Here is a 20325-nt window from a genome sequence, read left to right as displayed (position 1 = left end):
GACACCTTCCTGGCCCCTGCCGACCCCCTCCCCTTGTGACTGTGCTTATCTCCAGTCACAGACGTCTCGGTGGCCTCCTCGTGATGTTAAATTAATTAATCAGGGTGGAAATACTGTTTCCAAATGGATCTAATCATCGGGTTTCACGTAGAAATTCGTGCATCTGCCGCTCCAACATGCGTCATGAAAGTCCCTACGCTTGCTTGAGCACAAGCTGTTATGCCGAAGGCACTCTTACTTGGCTAAGAGCTTTTTCCTGAGAAACTTTTGAAAATACTTGTTGGACATATGTTTTAAAACATTATTAGACACCTGGTGGATCCGCTCTCGAGTGTGTGTGTGTGCATAGTTTCGGGCTTTTGTCATGTCGTACGGATCCGACCACACAGACATTGTTTTGAATACCAACCATCAGTCTTTAGCCGTAAGACTGCCAAAAGTAAGTGTTCAAATGAGTGAGTCATGTGGAAAAGTTTCTCTACTTTTTCTTTTTATCTATTTTTTTTATTATTATTATTATTGACTGGGTGTCAGACATGTGCAGTGTCCGTGCGGATGGAATGGAAAGCTTTACTCGGATTATTTGTGGAGTCGGTGATGATCAGTGAAAGCTTGGGTTTGTTGACTAAATCCTGTGGCCGTTGCTTAGCGATGACTGCTCGCTCTGAGCCCTCATAGCATAGAGGGAAGTAGAAGACCTGTGATGATGGCTCACTCCCTTTTGACAGGGACGTCTAAACATAAAGCCCTTCCGTAGTGGACAGACTACTTGAGTGCATTGTAAGAGACCTTCCTGATGCCTAGCCCCCTTAAGTTAAATACAACGACCGGGGGCGGACAGGAAGAATAACGGTCGAATTTTAACACTTTTATTCAAAAACAATAGAGTGTCACCTTTTTTTTTTTCAAACCACTTATTACAACCGACCAGATTACAGCAAGCTGAGATACATCAGAGACGTTTTGGAAAGCTGGTGAACTGCAACGTTAGTGGGAAGTATTTAACTGTGATGGCTGCGGTGAGACGGTGTCAAGAGTTGCACTGACACGACCGCTCAACTTCCTGGCCGTTATCCTTTTTGCGTCTCGGCTCACTGCACGATGCCTCTGAAAACAGGAAGTGGCAGTCAAGAAATACACGAAACATCGTCATAGCAGCAGCAGCCCCCACAGCACACCTTCATTCTCCCGGAAAAGGGTGCTAGCCTCGGGGTTTAGCAGCAGTCACAGTCAACCGTTGCCTTTTCGATTTCTCAGTTCTCTGAAACTTCTCTATGCTACATACAGATTGGCTTAAGACTCCAACCCCAGTACCTTTCTCCACCTAAACCCAAGTAGCCTCCACCTCCCCTGAGGCTTTCTGAAACGGTGCTCTTTCGCTCGTTCTCGCGGTCTCCCTCTCTCTGTCAGCTCCCCCCCCCCCTCCGCCGCCCCCCACCTCACTACATGTAGCAGGAGGAGCTGGCAGCTCTCACTCGCTCCTGCAACCGTAAAATGACACCGAGCCCCTCTGCACTTTTTTTTTTCTTTCCATTGAAATGTAGTGAGAAGGAAGGAACAAAGCTTGGATACAGAGCGGGTCGTCTCTGTGGGTCTTAGGTAAACTGGCTGCAGGAGAAGGAGACAGGAAGTTCTCCCCACAGCCCTCTGACTCAAAAGGTAGAAGTTGCACTTTAGTGCTCATTTTTAGGTTTGCATGTTGGCGTTTTGCATGGCCTCTTTAGGGTAGAGCCGGGGCTGCACGTAACTGGATTAGATCTCCGTAGCCTGCCTGACTGCGGTTTCTGAACCCTTTGCTTGTTCAACTTCGGTGGAAAAGCAGTTTGAACTTTTTTCAAGACCGACCTGTGTTTGATGGGAGGACTGTTGATGTGTGCTATGTAAATGACCTGCTATTTTGGCTAATGTTTATAAATAGATTCCCCGGTGCTGAAAGCCAACGAGAGAGCGGAATAGTTCTTGTAAAAGGTCAGGACCGTCTTTTGCCGAGGAATTTGTAGCACTCGGTGGCCTTTCCTGCTTTCTCTCTCTTGCTTTCTCTCCTCTCTCTCCCGCCCTTTCTTTCTTTTTTTGGTTTTAATATGCCACTGAATTGCTGCACAGTGAGATCACTGTTAAGAGGAACCCCCCCCCCCCAGCCCTTTCGCAAATCAAAACAAGATCTGCTGGGAAACACTGAGGAACACGCACAGTAAATTCATTGGTGGCCCCTGATTAGGGGGGGGGGGGAGCAGCAAGTGAGATGGATCACCTTCTTTTGAGTTGGCCTCCGACTGGTTAACTGGCTTTGCAGTTTGCACACACTCTCTCACATATGTAACATTAGACCCCAGACCCCCTCCAGTTAAAATACTGGTAGGAAATGATGTCTGACTCATATGCAGTCCGCTCCCTTGTCGTACATACCAGTGAGAACATTCTGATCTCAATATACAAGATGGTTCCCTGAGGTCGAACTGGTGGAGAAGAATGAGACGTTGAAAAGCTTGACGTGTCTTTCTTTCTCTTCTGGATTTTGATGCCTGATGGAAAAACTGACCTAGAGAGCTAAATGCACCTCGTATTGCTTTGCCTTTGGGAACATGTCAGTCAATCAGGTTCGTTTTGTTTTGAGTAACAGAATTGTTTGTAAATGGGTGTGCATAAGGTTTGGATCAACCTGATGAACTTCACCAACTTGTGTAAGCTCAAGGTCTTCTGAGATCCATTTCAATTCATTCTTCTTCTTCTTCTTCTGGAGGCAGTTGTCAAATTGCTCAAAGTAGTTCACCCTTACTTAAGAGCGTGTTGTCCCAGCCTGTGCCTGACGGTCTGTACATTTCTCTGTGTGTCTCTCTCTCTCTCTCTCTCTCTCTCTCTCTCTCTCTCTCTCTCTCTCTCTCTCTCTCTACAGAGCATTCTCCCTTTCTTTCTTTCTTTCTCTCTCTCTCGCTCTCTTCTGCCTCTCTCGCTCTCTCTCTTTCTCTCTTTCTCTCTCTCTCTCTCACCCTCCCTCCCTCGTAAGAGGTTTTGTTGCTATGGAAAGCTCTCGGTCAAAGCCTGTTGTGTAACCAGATACAAGGGTTTTCTTGCTTCTAAGTCCACAGGCACGTCAAGCTAAGAGTACATTTTGCAACTGTATACCCATTGTGTCCGATTAGAAAATGCTGTTGTGGTGCACAATTTAATTGTCAGAGTGTGATGTGGGTTGCATAATCACAGTTATGTGTGAAATAAAATTTCAAGAATTGTTTTATTTTTACTTTTTGGGAACACTTCAGAGCATTGTAAATTGATTTCTGTGTAGATCTTGCCAGAGTAAAAAAATTACTGTTAAAGATGTTCCTATTCCATACACAAATATGAACACGTGAATCAATCATAATGGCTAATTTATGAGAGGAAAGTGAGAATGTTTTCCGCTCATGTAGTTTTACACGATTTAATATTACAATATTTACTTCTAGATTTGAGTATGCTAATATTTTGTTATCGACATAAAAGCAGAGCAGAATTTTTAGCAGCTGCAAAAAGTGGTCTCAAGTTACACTGATGACCTTGTTGGACATTTTGAAAATAATATTACCATTTCATCTGATGCTGTCTCAAGGTTGCTAACAGAACAACTTGTTTTTGTTTCTATGTCCCTCCGTCTTCCCACAGTGCCAGAACATATCAAGTCCAGTTTAAAAGCCAGCCTCAAAGTCTGCCAACGCCCTTTCCCCTTCCTCGCCTCCCCGTCCCACTCCTACGAAGCGGCGGCGGTGGCATCAGCAGCACCCCTGCACCTAGCGCCATCAGCAATGCCAACAGGGCCTGAGTGCTTAGTCTCAGCCCGCCCCACAGCCTGCCTCGCTCATCACAGCTACGTCTACGGCAAGTTTGGCCAGGCCTCGGTCAGCAACAGCAGCAGCAATAGCCTCCGCCACCGCTGTTGAAGCACCAAGGGGGGAAGGGGGGCAGCCTCGTCGCGTTCCGCTCCGCATCACCTCGCTGCCACCCTGGGAACTCAAGTGCAGCTCACCTCCATCCGCCCAGGGGGAGCGCTCACTAGTGAGGGGGCTCCACTGAATCACCACGCTGCCAGCAGCCACCTCTCAGGTAACTATACACACACACACACACACACGACCTAGTGACTAGTGACTGTTTACGGCAGAGATAGTGACACACACACACAACCTAGTGACTCGTGACTAGTGACTGTTTACGGCAGAGATAGTGACACACACACACACACTCTGAATTTTACGCACACACACACTTGCCAACTGTCCTTCACTGCCAAAGGAAGGAATAAGTGACACTTGACAACACGCTTGAAATGCAAAAGGGATTCCCCCCCCCCCCGTAAAGCTCGATGTTCACTCTTCACAATGACTTCGTTCCGACCCTTTCTTTAGTGTAACTGGTAGGCAGGGTGCCGGTCTCTTTGTAAGGTTAAAACAGCAAGACAGAACTGAAAATGTAGTTGAATGTTGTGGAACTCTAGCAGTATACATGTACACAGATTTTAGCCAGATGACTAAATACAGTTGCCACAGTGATTTTTGGTCAGAACAGCTGGGTTTATGAGATTTTTGTATATATTTAAAATGTAACGTTTGACTTGAAAACAAGGTGCATGTCATCAATATCTGTACAACTGTTATCAGCCTGTGGGGCCTAGTTTGGAGCCGGAAACTTGGCCAAAACTGCCTTTTCTGCCTGGTTGAATTGTTTTAAACTGGTGCTTTAAATGAAAAGTTTTGCCCCGGTGTGCATTTTGGATAAAGGAGTGGCAATATGTTCTTCTCTGACAGTAAGAATGTGCATGTGCCAATGACAAACCAGCACTGTCCAATTCTGATTTATCTATTTGGCAAATACATTTCACCTTTATTGGAAGAGTGGCACCTTATGCTGAAGCCAACATATTTCTCTTTTGGCAAGGAAGCAAGAGTGAACTTGGGTTGTGTGGATTAATGCATTTAATCTTTAACGGATATCCTTGAAGTTAACACGTCCTCGCAGGCTTTAAAAAAAGAACAAAATGTTAGTTTTTAAACCCCTTTAAAGACCGAAGCATCTGGGAAGAAGCTGTCCAATTTCAGGCTTCAGTTCAAGTGCCCTGTCAGCAGTAAACCAATGTCTTCCTATAATGCCTTTTCCTGTTATGTCTCTTCATATATTGTAGTTCAATGTCACGACAAAAGGTCTCTCTTCTTGGCATGGCCGAAACAGAATGCAGGAAAAGATTTCTATGATTTATGTTTTCACACTCCTAGACTGTGGGAGTCTTTTAGTAATAGCGTAACAACTCATTATGTGGTTTGCCTTGAGCCTATATGAACAGGATTTTTTGTTTTTTGGCTAGTGGTGACACTACCAAATGATGGGTTAAAGATACGTAGACACTTTTATACACAGACAGAAAAATGTCTGAAAAGTCTAAGAAAAACTTGGTCGAACTTCTCATTGGCCTCAAGAATTGTGTTTGTGTGTGTGTGCTTAGTTGTGCAAAATGAGCAGTTTTTGATAAGAAATACAACAAGATGAAGTTGACTGGGTGACCTGATGTTTCAGTAAATGTGAAGATTTTAAAATAGTGCTTATAAAATACCAATCATATTGCCCTGCAGACTGGTTGTGATGACAAATTAGTTTTTCTTTTGTTATTTCAGTTCATATGTCGTTTATATTTTTGTAGGTCTGAGCTCCTTACCCTCTATAGAGAGGAGAGACCAACTGTCTGTCTTGCAGTCAGGACACACACACACACACACACACACACACAGAGTCCAGGTCCTTCGTTAGGTCTCTCATGGTGTTACTCTTCTGTTTTCGTAGGCATGGCTCCCATTCGGGACTCGGTCAGCCACTCCCCTAACCAAACAGGTGACTCAATCTTCTCCTCACCTGCTCACTGGCTCCTTTGGGGTGCCCCTGTTGCATTGTGGGATTTGTAGTTTCCTGGGCTTTGTTGCGTGTACAATGTATGCCAGGTGATGGGTGTGGTGCTCACCTGGCCCGTGCCTCATGTAGAATGTTGTTGTGTCCATCAAACAGCTCTGGTGTGTCCACTGTCCATTCACTAACACGTGCTGACACGCTTGAAATACTTCTGGATGTTTCCCTGTCGCAATCTTCTGTGCTCGATTGTTAGCACTTTGTGCAACCATTCTTTTTGTCATCTAAGTCATTTGAGCCGTTTGATTTTTTTTTCAGTTAATTCGAAAAATGTGGGTGTTAACTTTTTATGAAATCCGGGGTTTTCCACGTTCTTGTATCTTTTATAAAGTATTTATTTTGGTAGCGCAGAAAGCAACCCTCAGTCTAAGTATCATTGTTTTCCCTTGTAGTCTGTTTAAGTGAATATTCATAACTCCACTGTCCCTCCCTGCTATGTTTTGCGCCCTGCAAAGTGAGGGCAGAGGGGGAAGCAGATTCGGCTGAGTGCACAGTAGTTGCAAAGATCACGAATGCTGGATAAAAACCACGGCCATTTGCTCCGTATCGGTGCAGTAGTGCAAAGCACGTATCTCATTACACCCTCTGTTAAAATGTGCAGGGTCATTTTTTTTATAAACCATCAACCTATTGGCCTTTTAAAATGTTAAATGTGTTGCGTCGTCCTTCACACTTTTGAATTCGGCAGCCTGATCGACGTTGTAGTTTTGTTGCGTTGCGTTAGCTGTCAGCAACTGTGAGCTGAAATTGAGATTTGGTTTTTCATCTAATTAAATTCTCCAGATTTCTGGCAAAAAAAGAAAGAACTCTTTCAGGAAGGTCTGCGCTCCTTTGTGTCATGGCACGTCTGATTCAGACAGTGCTCAGACTTGGCAAGAGGACTGCTCTCTGGGGAGCTTGGCAGCCATCTTGGAGTGCGATTCGTAAGAGCAAGAGCAGACTAGCAGAAATAAGAGGGGGGGAGGGAGAATGTCCCCCCTCGAACAAGAGCATGAGATGGGTTTGCAAGAAAAATAGAGAAGTTGCCTTTCCTGTGAAGGACTCTTGCGCTAGGACGGGTGTGGGGAGGTGAGCGCCGGGGTGTGTGTGTAGCCTTGGCATTGAAATTTGGTGGGAAACTCGATGGTCAAAACAAAAGAGCAAACAACCTGCTCCCGCCCTCTTTCCCCCCTGCTTCTCTCTCTCGGCATAGCTTTCTAGCCTTGCTCCAGTCGCTTCCCTGTTCCAAGCTTTTGGCATGCAGCAGGGTCATGCTGCTGCTACAAAATGGTGGCAGCTGCGCCTGTGTGTGTGAGCCAGGCTAGGGTGAGACGGTGCTCGGCAGGGACGCAGGCAGAGTTCCGTGGTCAGCCGAGCTGTTAATGTGCACTAATCCGCAAACAAATAGGAGCCCCCTAAACAAAACAAAAGGAATGTGCGTAACGCTCAACCAGGGCTGTATTTTGGTGTTTCCATACCCATGTCATTTCATTGGTCGGACTTTGTGTGTGTGTGTGTGTGTCGGTGTTTGTGTGTGTGTGTGTGTGTCTCATCAGAAATTGTTTGTTTTGAGCATTTCCATGTAGTCAGTCGCACAGGGATTGATTTAATTGTATGTGGTGTTTGTTGTGCCTTGCCCGGGAGCACATCAGCAGCCTACTTAGTTATTTTGTCGACGTTATATATTTTTCTTTAATGTTGAGTACAGAATCCATTTCTCCATTTCAGTTTGTTTACGTCTTCAGGTTTCATTGGTATATGTGTCGGAAGAGATGTTGACATTTTATTTATTTTTTCTTGTTTCCTCCTTTCCCCCCTCCTCTCTCATCTGCAGGTTTGGATCACACTGGTCTGGATTCTCAGTATGAAAATTCTCCCTGGAGTTCATCTGGCAGCGACTCAAACAGCAACTGGGGCAAAGTCATCGTAGACAGCTGTGACAAGGGACCGTGGCCCTCCATCGCTGGCAGTGTTAGCCCAGAGTTAGCCTCAGAATGTATGGATGCTGACTCCGCCTCAAGCTCGGGGTCAGAAAAAAACCTTAGTATAATGGCTTCTGGGAACACTAGCACTGGCGACAGCAACGGCAATAGACAAGGCGGCAGCAGCAACGGTCAGAGCTCCCCGTTCATGGTTGCGAACGGCAGCAATAATGTCGGAAACGGGAGCGTCAAGGGGCCTTGGGGCGTTTCCAACGGTCCGATGCTAAGCACATGCCAAGGCTCAGGAGAGATCCCTGGTGGCAAGATGGCCGAGAGCAGCCATGGCAAATTAAATGCGTGGGGTACCCAAGGTCCCTCTACCAATGGAGGTATAAATCCAAGCACTTTGAACCCAAATGCCAACCACGGTGCCTGGCCCGTTCTGCAGAACACTGGGCCTACTAACTCCCTCGGGAATAATGGCGGCACCAACACTCAACGAAGCACCGTAGGTCAAATGCCCAGCCTTCAGAGTAGTATCAACTCTAAGACGGCCTGGGGTACCACCCTGCAGCAGGACAGCAGCATGGCCGAGTCCGATGTCAGCGGTACAAACAAGCTTCCAACAAGTGTGCAGCCTCAAAACCTTAACACTGAAATGAATGGACCAAATAACACTACTAACACGTCGACCTCTAGTTTACCAAACTCTACAGGTTCAGTGCAGATGAGCGAGCAGTCCGCGGGGGGGCACAGAGCCTGGCCTGCGAGCTCAGGGGGCTCCCCTCAGCTCCCCGTCCCCTCTCCGGTCTCCAACGGCACTTCCATTTCTCAGCAGCAGCAGCAGCAGCAGCAGTTGCATGGCAACAGCAGTGAGGGAACGAATGGCGGGTCGTATGGTACAGCGTGGGGAGCTCCGAGCGGCACTACTTACTCTGGAGACAAATGCCCCACACCCAAAGGCCCAGCCGCGGGCGACACTGTGAACGCAACTCTAATGCAGTCAGGGCCCAACGGCTCGGCCTCCGCTAACACCAATGCTCCTTTCAAGAATAGTATCGGCGGCGGCGGCGGCAGCAATGGGCTAGCCGGCCATGGAGGAGGCTGGGATTCGGCCCCCACGGCTCCCACGCAAGATCACTCCCCCTGGCCTACAGGCAATGGCAACGGCAACGGCAACGGCTCCGCCAGCATCCCCAGGCCCTGGGGCAGCGTTTCCTCATCCTCCTCCTCTTCCTCCTCCTCCACTTCTTCAAACACTGGCACTAAGGTCTCCAACGGGGAGTGGAACCCACTACCCGGCAACAATCAGCATTCCAATGACGGCACAAACGGGAGCAGGAAGGGAACAAACGGCTGGAAGTCCCTGGAGGTCGACGCCCTGGGGCTGGGCGTGGGCAGCGGCGGCAGCAGTGGCCAAGCCTCTCAGGGCAGCACGTGGAACAAGTCCACGGGTAGCGAGGGCAGTGGCGATAGCTCCAGTGGCCGTGGCGAGAGAGACGGGGGGCAGTCGCGAAGTGGCGTGGGCCGCAGCGGCAGCAGGAGGGGTACCCCGCCAGGGCCCACACCTGCGCCGGGGATTGTGTCCCGGGCGGACGTGGACCCCCGCGTCATGTCCAACACCGGCTGGGGGCAGACGCCAGTCCGCCAGAACACAACTTGGGACGTCTCCAGCATCGAGAAGAAGAAGCCGGTCGCTGACGCCACACCCGGCTGGGGCACCGCTCCCGCACAGCCAGCCAGCACCGGTGGAGGATGGGGAGACGGACCCAACAACAACACCAACACCAGCGATGGATCCACGATGTCAGGGTGGGGCGATCCAAAGCCCTCTTCTGGGTGGGGCGATGCCAAGGGCCCGACAGCACATGCCGGAGGCCCCGGGGGCTCGGGAGGCTGGGAGGATGGCATGAACAAGCGCAATAGCCCGTGGAACGGCAGCAAGGACAAGCCCTCTTCCTCCTCGTCAACCTGGAGCAACGCCCCGAAGACCAAACAGGGCTGGGGCGCCCCCTCTGGCGGAGAAGGGGGCTGGGGTGGCGGCGGCGAATCCTCACGTGGGGAATCATCATCATCACGTGGAAACCACTGGAGTGAACCCCAGAAATCCACCTCTGGAGGCTGGGACAGGGACCGGGAGAGGGACCGGGACAACGACGGTGACCGCTCCGGCTCGACCTGGAATGAGCCAGCGGGCCGCGGCAACTCCAGCAACACCTGGGGTGGAGGCGGAGAACAAGCCAACACCCAACACCAACAGAATGGCCCGGCCAGCGGCTGGGGTGAACCCCAGAAACAACAGCCCAGCCATCAGAACCAGGGCTGGGGCGAGCCCGTCAAACCCAACAACCCTAACTCGGAATGGGGCAAGCCACAGGAGGCCAACAGCGGCGGCTCTTTCAGGGGCGCCCCTAATCCCCAGCCTGCTGGCCCGGGTTCGAACAAGGCCCCTGGTTGGCAGGGGGGCCCCATTCCTCAGAAGGAGGAGGATTCCACTGGCTGGGAGGAGCCGTCCCCCGAGTCCATCAGGCGCAGGATGGAGATTGACGACGGCACCTCGGCGTGGGGAGACCCAAAGAAATATAAGTGTGGCAACGTGAACATGTGGAATAAGAACAGCGGGTCGGATCAGGCCATGGAGGGACCCCCACCACCGCAGCCCCAGCCACCTCAGGGCCCAAGCAACATGGCTCCCAACATGGCTCCGAACATGGGTCCGAACATGGCTCCGAACATGGGTCCCAACATGGGTCCCAACATGGGTCCCAACATGGGTCCCAACATGGGTCCCAACATGGGTCCGAACATGGGTCCGAACATGGGTCCGAACATGGCCCCCAACATGGCCCCCAACATGGCCCCCAACATGGCTCCCAACATGGCTCCTAAGGAAAAGACCTGCAGCTCAGGTGAGTTTGGGTGTGGGGAAGCAGTGTATTTTGGTCATTCTCTTTTTCCAACAGGTATTTTTCTCCCTCACTTCGCTATACAAACTTTGCTAGTATAACAACCTGAAAATGTAAAAACATTTTAAAATTGGTCTAAAAAGGTTATGAAGTTTTGCTCTTTTCTTTTTTTCCCCCTCTTTCCCCGAACTTTGAACTCTGGCACAGTTAAGACTAACCTCTGACATATCGTAACCCCGTTACATGAGGATGTGTTAACATGGGTATTTTTTCGCTACTTGTTCTTGGTCAAGAGATGCCCCTGGGTCAGTGTGACTTTGGCGTCAGCACTGGGAAAAAAACGCTAGGCTAGGGTTACATGACGCTGATGTTGCAGTCATATGGTAGCAACTTGATCAGCGGGACACACATGAACAAGGCTATTTTTAAAGGAAGAATCCGGAGCATGTGTCGATTGGTGAAAGTCCAAAATGCCCTGTGGTCAGATTTAAGAAGGCGTATGGGTACAACGTCAAAGTAAACAAAACTTACATAAGACCTTTTAAAGCTGGGCTAGAGAGCAGTGTATAACGCACTTCCTGTTAATCATCACACAGCACTTGAGGAATGTGATGTCTGAAATATATTTTCCTATTTTTGTCCAGTGTTTGCATTAAATAACTTCAAGTATTTTCTCCTAAACAAGTACAAATACTTCATGTAATACAATCAACATGATGATTTAAATGAATTATGTGAATACGTCCCTTTTTTTGTCCCATGTTCCTGGGTACAAATTACAAACAATGATCGCGTTTTGCTGCATTCATCATTTCCTAAGATGCGTGTACAGAAATGCAGTGAAATGACGTAGCTAACTCTGCCTCCCTAGGATGGGGAGAGACGTACACCCCCCCGCAGAAGATGGAGTCGTCCACTTGGGGTGAGCCGGCGGGACCCCCGGTGTCTGTGGACAACGGCACCTCTGCCTGGGGCAAACCCATGGACACCAGCGCGGCCACCTGGGAGAACCCTGGCGGTCACCAGGAGAGCTCCGGAACCGGTGGCTGGGGGAACTCCTCCATGGGCCAGCAGCCACCACACAAGACTGGTGAGTGTCACACACACACACACACACGCACGCACGCACCCACGCACGCACACACACACACAGGAACACACACGAACACACACGAGCACACATACGCACACACACGCACACACACACACACACACACATGCACACACATGCACACACACACGAGCGCACATACGCACACACATATGGGCAAACACACACACACACACACACTAGTAAGTCTGTGTTCATTGTTCCTTCCTCATGGACAGCATAAGTGAAGTACAGCCTTTTTTTTTGCACTGGACTTCAAATCTCCTGGTGGCCTCAGAGCTGTACCACTTTAGACTCTTGTCAACTCTGCAGGAAATTAAAACCCATTCAAAGTTATCCTTTATAGGTGATTTGAGGTATATAGGACTGTGTCAGCCATGTTTCTGGTCTATTCTTTGTCTCATCTGAATATATATTGTTGTTGTTGTGGTTACAGGACCCAAACCTATGCAAGACAACTGGGGTGGCGAAGAGATGCCCATGCCTGGCAACTGCCACTCCAACTGGGGGGCGGAGGAAGAGGAGGAGGTGGAGATCGGTATGTGGAACAACAACACCTCCTCACGGGAGGACAATCAGTCTGGGAACTGGTCCTACATGAAGAAGATGCCTCCAAAGGTACGAAACACCATTGCTGGGATTCTTCTTTTTATTTCCCCCCCTGTTAACACATTTTATTCTTAAGTCTTAAAGAGGGTTCGTTTTGAACATCGGCTGTTGAACATCCCCCCTGCAAAATACACATTTTGTTCAAGATTTATATATAATTTTTAAGTCTTGAAGAGGGTTCGTTTTGAACAATGTTTTTAATTTCCTTTTTCTTCACAATTTTGTCTAGATGAATAAACCAGTCAGTAAGCAAGAAGACCCATGGATGAATCAGTTTGTGAAGCAATTCAACAATATGAATTACTCCGTAAGTATTGTTGCCCCCTTCCAGTTATTTTCAAGGCCCTACATGTTCTGTGAAACTGAGCTTGAGGCTACAGTCGGAATAATCCAATTGCATTCCGTGTCCTTTTCCGTGACCTCGATGGGAAAATGTCATGAGGTTAAGATGAATTCATAAGGACAACCCCAGCGCTTCGAAAATCCGATTGCACTTACACTAGGCTACTTAATTATGCAACGTCGGGTGTTTTTGACGTGGGTAATGTTGATAGTTTGTTATTGCTGCTGCAAGGAATTGTGGGATGGCATTATCGCTTTTCCTTTTGTGAAGGTTGGTTCGGTGTACCCTGTACTAAAGGAAATGAGATAGGAAGCATTGAAGCACCTTTCACTCACACACACACACACACACACACACACACACACTCACACACTCAGGAGTCAGCCCTTCCCAAGCCAAAAAGACTATTGTACTGCAGTCTGCAGGTTGCATGTAGCGTGAGTGAGTGAGGGGGGAGGGAACGACGACAAGGGAGACGGCTCAATTAACCGACTTTGCTTTGTCTCTTTCCCCTGTAGAGAGAACCCGAGGAATCTATGAAGAGCAATAAGATGGACATGTCTAGTGGTGAGTCATGAGTCTTTATTCAGTATTTTAATAGCCAGAAACAGATGCTTTCCTGATGCCATTGGTTCAGTGGAGTGACCGTGTCATTAACCCTTTTGTGATTTTCTGCTGTGCAGGAATGATGTCCGACAAGAGAATGGACGTGGACAAGCACGGCCTCGGCATGGGCGACTATGGCAAGAATGCTGCCTCTCGCCACCAGATCCACAAAGACTCCATGGACCGCAGTAACTACTTCGATAAGGTCAGTGGTGCTGCTGCATGGTGAATCACCAGCCTTTTCCACCCGGCTCTGTTTAGATGCTCAGGGCTCCCTCTAGTGGGCTGAATGTGTCAGTGTTGTGTTCTAGCACTTTCTCCCTGACTGGTGCATTACCATTGTGTGAAATGGTGGAGCGCTCGGTCAGGGATGAAAGACAACTGCATGCCGCGGTGGCGTGAGTGCCTCAGTGCTGTTCTGGGTGCTACCACGAGCCTCTTTGTTTTGTCCTCTGCTTTTAGCTAAGCTGTAGCAGTCCTAGCTGTGGCATACGCTAACTTAGCCTTTCTCCCCCTTCCACCCCCCTTCTTTCACGCTCCCTTCCTCTCTCTCTCTGTCTCTTCTCTCTGATTTATTTTTATCCTCTGGCTCCTTCGGGTCTTTTCTTCTGTTGGGCGACTGTTGCTGCTCCTCCTGCTCCTGCTCCTCTCCTCCTCTCTGCTTGCTCTGTGGCTGACTGACTGAACAGCAGAACTCGCTTTCCATGTCCTCTTATGATGCCTCTGGGTCAGAAGAGCCCCCAAACGACCCCAATCAGAACCCCAATTATTCCTCGCCAAGCGGCCAGATTATCCCTGGTTCTGGTAGGCAGGTGAGTCGGTGCTGGCTGCGCTCTGGGTCTCTCCGTTCTTCCATCCGTCCATCCATCTGTCTGTCCTTGGGACTGTTTGGTTCCATTTCAGTCCTTCACTAGAAATGAGTGCGTTGGCTCCACCCATGAACCCATATCATACCAAACCAAACCTTTGTAGCAGTTTGGTGGCAGCCATGTTACCCAGCTTGCATTTTGCAGATGGGGGACATTTAAGGCCACCATCAAGACAGAAAGCTGTGTGTGTGTGTGTGTGTGTGTGTGTGTGTGTGTGTGTGAGAATGCTCTGGTCTGGGCCCCTTTGAACATTGCCTCTAACGTTCCTCCCTTTTCTGTAAATGTGCCCGCTCTGAGTCCACCTGTTCAGTGTCTGACCCCCGCGCTCCTCCTCTGTCCCCTCCAGCAGAATGTAAACTCCATGTATGGTGGTAGCAATGCAGCAGCACAAGGCCGGAACCCACAGCAGCCTTCAGCACAACCTCTGAACTCTGCGCAGCCCAATCACCGTTCTCAAGTGCCTCCACCTCTACTGCCCTCTCAGGTCAGCCTCTATACCCAGCCAAGCTGTCACTCAGGGCTCGAAATGTGTTTTTTTATCGAGGGTTAAACCCCTGAATTTACAAATAAATAAAAGTAATTTACATGGGGGGCTGATGGGAGGTTGGGGATTTTTGGCTTTTGTTGTTTATGTTGTTGTAAAATCTCAGAAAACTTGAAGGATAACTCTATTACCTTTTGTAATTACATTTTCTGTATAACCCTAATGTGCCCTTCATTCAATAAATATATATATATATTTAAAAAAAAAAGTATATTACATGTACATACTGTTGATGTACATCAGCTGACCACTGGCTCTTCTCAAAAGACCGTTTTGGTTCCACTGACATTAATCTCCAGTTCCTGTTTTATATATTTTTTTTTTTGGTCTATTCCTAAATTAATGTGTTCACTCTTGTTCCCTCTCTGCAGGTCCCTCCATCATTGAAGTACCCTCCCAATAATGGAAGTCTGAATCCCTTGTTCAACCCCCAGCAGGTGGCCATGCTCAACCAGCTGTCCCAGCTGTCTCAACTCTCCCAGATCAACCAGCTGCAGGTATGTGGAGCATCAGACCTCTCCTCAAAGAGGAAAACAAGTGGTTGGAAGAATGGATGGATGGATAGATAGATAGATAGATAGATAGATAGATAGATACTTTATTAATCCTGAGGGAAATGTAGGATGAAATGCCTTTTGGAAATGAAGGTCCAGAATGAAACGGACAGGTCCGGGGTTTTTGTGTTTGTTTTGGTCCAGAAGTAAAAGAGTTCAATCTTTTTTTTCTTTTCTTTTTTCCCCCGTTAGCGCCTCCTTCTCCAGCAGCAGCAGCAGCAGCAGCAGCAGCAACAACAACAACAGCAGCAGCAGCAACAGCAGCAGCAGAAGATGAATCCCAGGCAAATGCCCATTGGTGGCCGTCAACAGGAGCAGCAGGTAAGGGTCACTGAACCCCCCCCCCCCCCCCCCCCCCCAGCCTTGTGCTTCTGTCTGTTTTTTACAGCTGCAAGATTGTACCCAAATTCCCCGCACCGACTTCTCTCTGACCCACCTCTCCTTCTTCTTCTTCTTCTCCTTCCTCAGGGTCGGCCCCTGGGTCCCTCACAGCAGATGATCCAGCCTCCACGCCACCTGGACCCCTCCATGCTGAAGCAGCAGACCTCTCCCCAGCCTCCCTCCCTGCACCAGCCGGGCCTCAAGTCCTACCTGGACAGCCTCATCTCCCAGAACGCGGTCGACATGCAGAAGGAGCAGGCCATGAGCCAGTTCACCAACTTCCCTTTAAGCGGGTGTCCTCCCCATCCCCACTCCCGCCCCACCCTGAGCCAGGCTGAGATGATGCACCAACAAGCTGCCAAGCCCAACATGATGTACGCCTCTGAGATGGCAGGCTGTGCCCCCACTGGCGGCAGCCACGCCCATAACCTCCTCAGCCCCGGCATGAGCAACGGTCACGTGGGGCCGGGGTCGCCCCTCCCATCCCGCTCTGGGAGGTCCTTCGCCTGTCCCGAAACCAACCCAATGTCACAAAGAGGTGAATAAGATCCCTGTTTTTTTATTTGTGTTTTTTTACACACACTATCTTATCGGTCCGTTGTGATCACAAGGATCTCGTTTAGATTTTTTAGATCCCTGTTTTTTTGTTTTACACTATCTTATCTGTCTGTGGTGATCTCGATCTGATTTTTTTTTTCTGCTTAAAAACAACTGAATGGATGGGCGTTGTATTGAAACGGCTGAGTTTAAGCCTCGTTCTGATTAAGGCCTCATCTTTCAACCCATTTTAAATCTCTTACCTTGAAATTTGTGTGTATGAAGACTTTGTATTGATGGCTTCAATTCTTTTCAGTTAATTTCTATTTTTAGTGATGTTAATGGTGCTTGTTTTCATGCGTTTATAACTTCACAGAATTATGTTTTCGTTAAATTTGTATGAAAAAGATATTTGAGGAACATTCCAACATTTTGGCTGAAAATAATCTTTAATTTCTTACTGATTTAGTTTATTTAAATTTCGTAAATTATTACTTACAGACTTGCTGTTTCTCCTACTTTCTTTTCTGGATAGGTTTGTCTTCGAATGTAAGCAATCTAGACATCGGTAGTGTTGGTTACAAGGAGCCCCAGTCCCGTCTGAAGAAGTGGACTGCCATGGACATTTCTAACTCGCCACTTGATCAAAACCCCAGCAAACCTGGTGAGTTGAAGATCTAGAGGAAACAAACAAACAAACAAAAGCTCTTGCATTGTAGGAATTGGAAAGCATGTTGCCCTGACAGACAGTCTAAAGCTTGTATGAGTAGTTTCCACTATTAAGTAGCCTGTAGATACTGGCTTTTGGAAGTCTAAGAACTCACCCTAGCTTAAGACGCTTCATGTGAGTGAACGATTGTGTGTGGGTGTGCGTGTGTGTGTGTGTGTGGAAAGCAATCTCAAGTGTGGCATGTCCTGTGTGCAGGTGCTATGTCCTCTGGGCTGAGGCTTGAGGACTCCCCCTTTGGTCCGTATGACTTCATGAACGCCGGCAGCTCCCCCCTGAGTCCCCCAGGGTCAGTGGGGGACGGCTGGCCCAACCGTGCCAAATCACCTCATGGTCCCAGCAACGTCAACTGGCCACCAGGTGATTACCCAGTCACACACACACACACACACACACACACACACACACACACACACACACACACAGAGGTCATACATATTATTTATGTATTGATTGATGTTATGGGCACATTCAACAGTGTTCTTAGAGTATAGGTAGTCAAGCATTTAAAAAAAATGGGTTCTTTTATGCGTCATAGTTGAATGATTTCATCCTCACAGTGAGTAGGTATGCATTTGGCCAGCTTTTGTGAGGATAAAGTTAGCAGTGCGATGCTGTTACCTCATTGAACCACTGAAAGATGGCGTGGTAAACTGTGTGTTCAGAATACCTAGATATCAACCTCCTTTTGTATGTCAGAACTCCATTGCTGTTTATGGACCCTGAGATGTTGGTGTTTACGGTGTAACACTGGCCATATCTTGTTTACGGTGTAACACTGGCCATATCTTGTTTACGGTGTAACACTGGCCATATCTTGTTTACGGTGTAACACTGGCCATATCTTGTTCACGGTGTAACACTGGCCATATCTTGTTTACGGTGTAACACTGGCCATATCTTGTTTACGGTGTAACACTGGCCATATCTTGTTTACGGTGTAACACTGGCCATATCTTGCCTCAGAAAGTTCTAACAAGTGTTCCATTCTCCTTGGTCAGAGTTCCGCCCTGGTGAGCCCTGGAAAGGATATCCCAACATTGACCCTGAAACTGACCCCTTCGTCACCCCTGGAAGTGTGATCAATAATCTCTCCATTAATACAGTGCGGGATGTTGATCACCTCAGGGACAGGAACAATGGTAGGCTGTGTTTCTTTTCTTTTCTGTGTTTCTCTGTCTTTGTACAAGTCGGACAAGAGCTTTTGTAAATCCTCATTGAGCTCTGGATCAAGGCTCTGCTTGTGTGCTCTCTCTCCCTCAATGAACGAAGAAATTCTACGACATTAAGTTGCATATGGTTGCGCATAGTTATTGCATGCAATTGCACAGTCCATTGTCTGGTTATGTCCTTGGTGCTGTGATCATCTTGAGCACTGAGTCATGGGTTGATCTTGTGTGTGACTTTGTTTTGATCCTCCAGGGCCATCCTCATCTCTTAACACCACGCTGCCTTCAAATAGTGCCTGGTCATCCATTCGTGCCTCCAACCACAGTGGTTCCCTCAGCAGTACAGCACAAAGCACTTCAGGTTTGTGCCACTACCATACACACACACACACACACACACACACACACACACACACACACACACACACACACACACACGCACGCACACACACACTCTTCAGGTTTGTGCCACTACCTAAAATGCGTACATACATACTTTTATTCATTCAGTAGACTCATTCATCCCACAAGGATAACCGAGTTAAACCTGAAAAACAGCTGCGTTTATCAGTATTTATTCTCCCTCGCTGTAAATGATCCCCCTCAAGGAACGTTTGTCTGCTCTGTGTTAAATCTAGAACCACTAAGTTTTCTATTATGCTTATGTTAACACATTTTTTTTTTATGTTATTGTATTATTATACTTAGTTTCTAATATGTAGGCACTCTGAGATTCTTTTGAATGAAAAGTGCGTTAAAAATAAAATTATTATTGCTCTTTAACGAGGCCTGTTTATCTCTTCCCCTCCGCAGCCAGAAACAGTGACTCCAAGTGGTCCCCTGGTACGGTCACCAACACCTCTCTGGCTCATGAGCTGTGGAAGGTTCCTCTCCCCCACAAAGGCCTCTCTGCTCCGTCCCGCCCCCCTCCCGGCCTCACGGGCCAGAAGCCGCCACCCTCGTCCTGGGACAACGGTCCCCTTCGGCTGGCGGGCTGGTCTGGTTCTGAATCCAGATTCACTCCTGGTCAGTACCGTGTGTGTGTGTGTGTGTGTGTGTGTGAAACACCAGTAGTGTCCTGCTGCTTGTGAATATACACGTAATTGAAGTCCATCCTATGTGGAAAAAACCTGATTTGGAACCACTACAAAGTATTTCAGGACGACCCAGACAGATTATAAATGCATTCGGGTTACTGCTGGATGACCATGAACATAGTGATGACATGATTGTGTCTTTGATCAACGCTTTGACATGGACAGGTTGAGATTTGGTGTAGGCATGCTATATATCTTTGTAGTATGGATATTGAGAATTCAGTGAAATATTTTCATAGGAATTCTTCATTTCATTTTATTTCTTTTTTTTCTTCTCTCTCCTCAGGTTCCAGTTGGGGTGAAAGCAGCTCAGGGAGAAGTAATTGGCTCGTTCTCAAAAATCTTACACCTCAGGTAAGAAGCTTAGGCCATCAACAAAAACGCTTCCTTAAGTATGAAATTAACCGTGTGTATGTTACTCAAGTGCTGTTGGTTCCTTGCCAGTTTCGGGCAATGATTCTGGGGATTTCAGAAGTGTAATTTTAATGTATGGTTATATAAGGGACGTAGACAAGACGTTGGCCACGCTTTTTACCCTTTAGTTATATAAAACATGGAAGCTCAATCTGAAGGGTTGAATCAGCACCTAAGTGTCCTTTGCTTACCCTGGATGGTTAAAATGCAGAGATCAAATCCAGAGAGTGTGTGTGTGTGTGTCACTACCTCTGCCAGAACATAGTCACTTTCACTTTTTTCACTAACAGTGTCCTGTGCTCTCTCCCCACCCTGCAGATCGACGGATCCACCCTGCGCACTCTGTGCATGCAGCACGGCCCACTGATTACATTCCACCTGAACCTGCCCCATGGCAACGCTGTGGTCTGCTACAGCTCCAAGGAGGAGGCAGCCAAAGCTCAGAAGTCTCTGCACATGTGAGTACACACCTGGCTCCACCTGGGGAAGGGTACACACCTGGCGTCACCTGGGGGAGGGTACACAACTGGCTCCACCTGGGGAAGGGAACAGGGGACTGAAGGAAGCTGAGGCTAAAGAGTTTCTAGAGAGTTTAGTTTGATGTGTGTTTTAGTCGAACAGCTTTTTTT

General features: G+C 48.1%; 1 protein-coding gene across 5 annotated transcripts in view; it reads left to right on the top strand.

The window, feature by feature from the left end:
• The window catches only part of LOC308379505 (trinucleotide repeat-containing gene 6A protein-like), a 68217-nt gene that overhangs the window by 42719 nt on the left and 5173 nt on the right, over nt 1-20325 (top strand). For 3 of the 5 annotated variants that reach the window (XM_080856673.1, XM_080856672.1, XM_080856675.1), the window contains 19 exons: nt 3643-4080; nt 5809-5856; nt 7742-10738; nt 11607-11825; nt 12283-12464; nt 12685-12762; nt 13317-13365; nt 13482-13609; nt 14620-14757; nt 15189-15314; nt 15564-15692; nt 15840-16290; nt 16825-16953; nt 17215-17376; nt 18018-18158; nt 18439-18546; nt 18999-19211; nt 19569-19636; nt 20015-20154. In XM_080856673.1, the coding sequence (XP_080712799.1) occupies nt 5811-5856; nt 7742-10738; nt 11607-11825; nt 12283-12464; nt 12685-12762; nt 13317-13365; nt 13482-13609; nt 14620-14757; nt 15189-15314; nt 15564-15692; nt 15840-16290; nt 16825-16953; nt 17215-17376; nt 18018-18158; nt 18439-18546; nt 18999-19211; nt 19569-19636; nt 20015-20154 (5504 nt within the window). In that variant the 5' untranslated portion in view covers nt 3643-4080; nt 5809-5810. Of the gene's footprint in view, nt 1-1544; nt 1660-3642; nt 4081-5808; nt 5857-7741; nt 10739-11606; nt 11826-12282; nt 12465-12684; nt 12763-13316; nt 13366-13481; nt 13610-14619; nt 14758-15188; nt 15315-15563; nt 15693-15839; nt 16291-16824; nt 16954-17214; nt 17377-18017; nt 18159-18438; nt 18547-18998; nt 19212-19568; nt 19637-20014; nt 20155-20325 lie in introns of all 5 variants that reach the window. The other 2 variants (XM_080856674.1, XM_080856676.1) reach the window with 2 other exon arrangements.

This window comes from Sprattus sprattus, assembly GCF_963457725.1.
Source record: "Sprattus sprattus genome assembly, chromosome: 18".
In the NCBI taxonomy this organism is placed as follows: domain Eukaryota; kingdom Metazoa; phylum Chordata; class Actinopteri; order Clupeiformes; family Clupeidae; genus Sprattus; species Sprattus sprattus.
The sequence above is the reverse complement of the archived record's forward strand: the minus strand, read 5'-3'. Positions and strand labels throughout refer to the sequence as shown.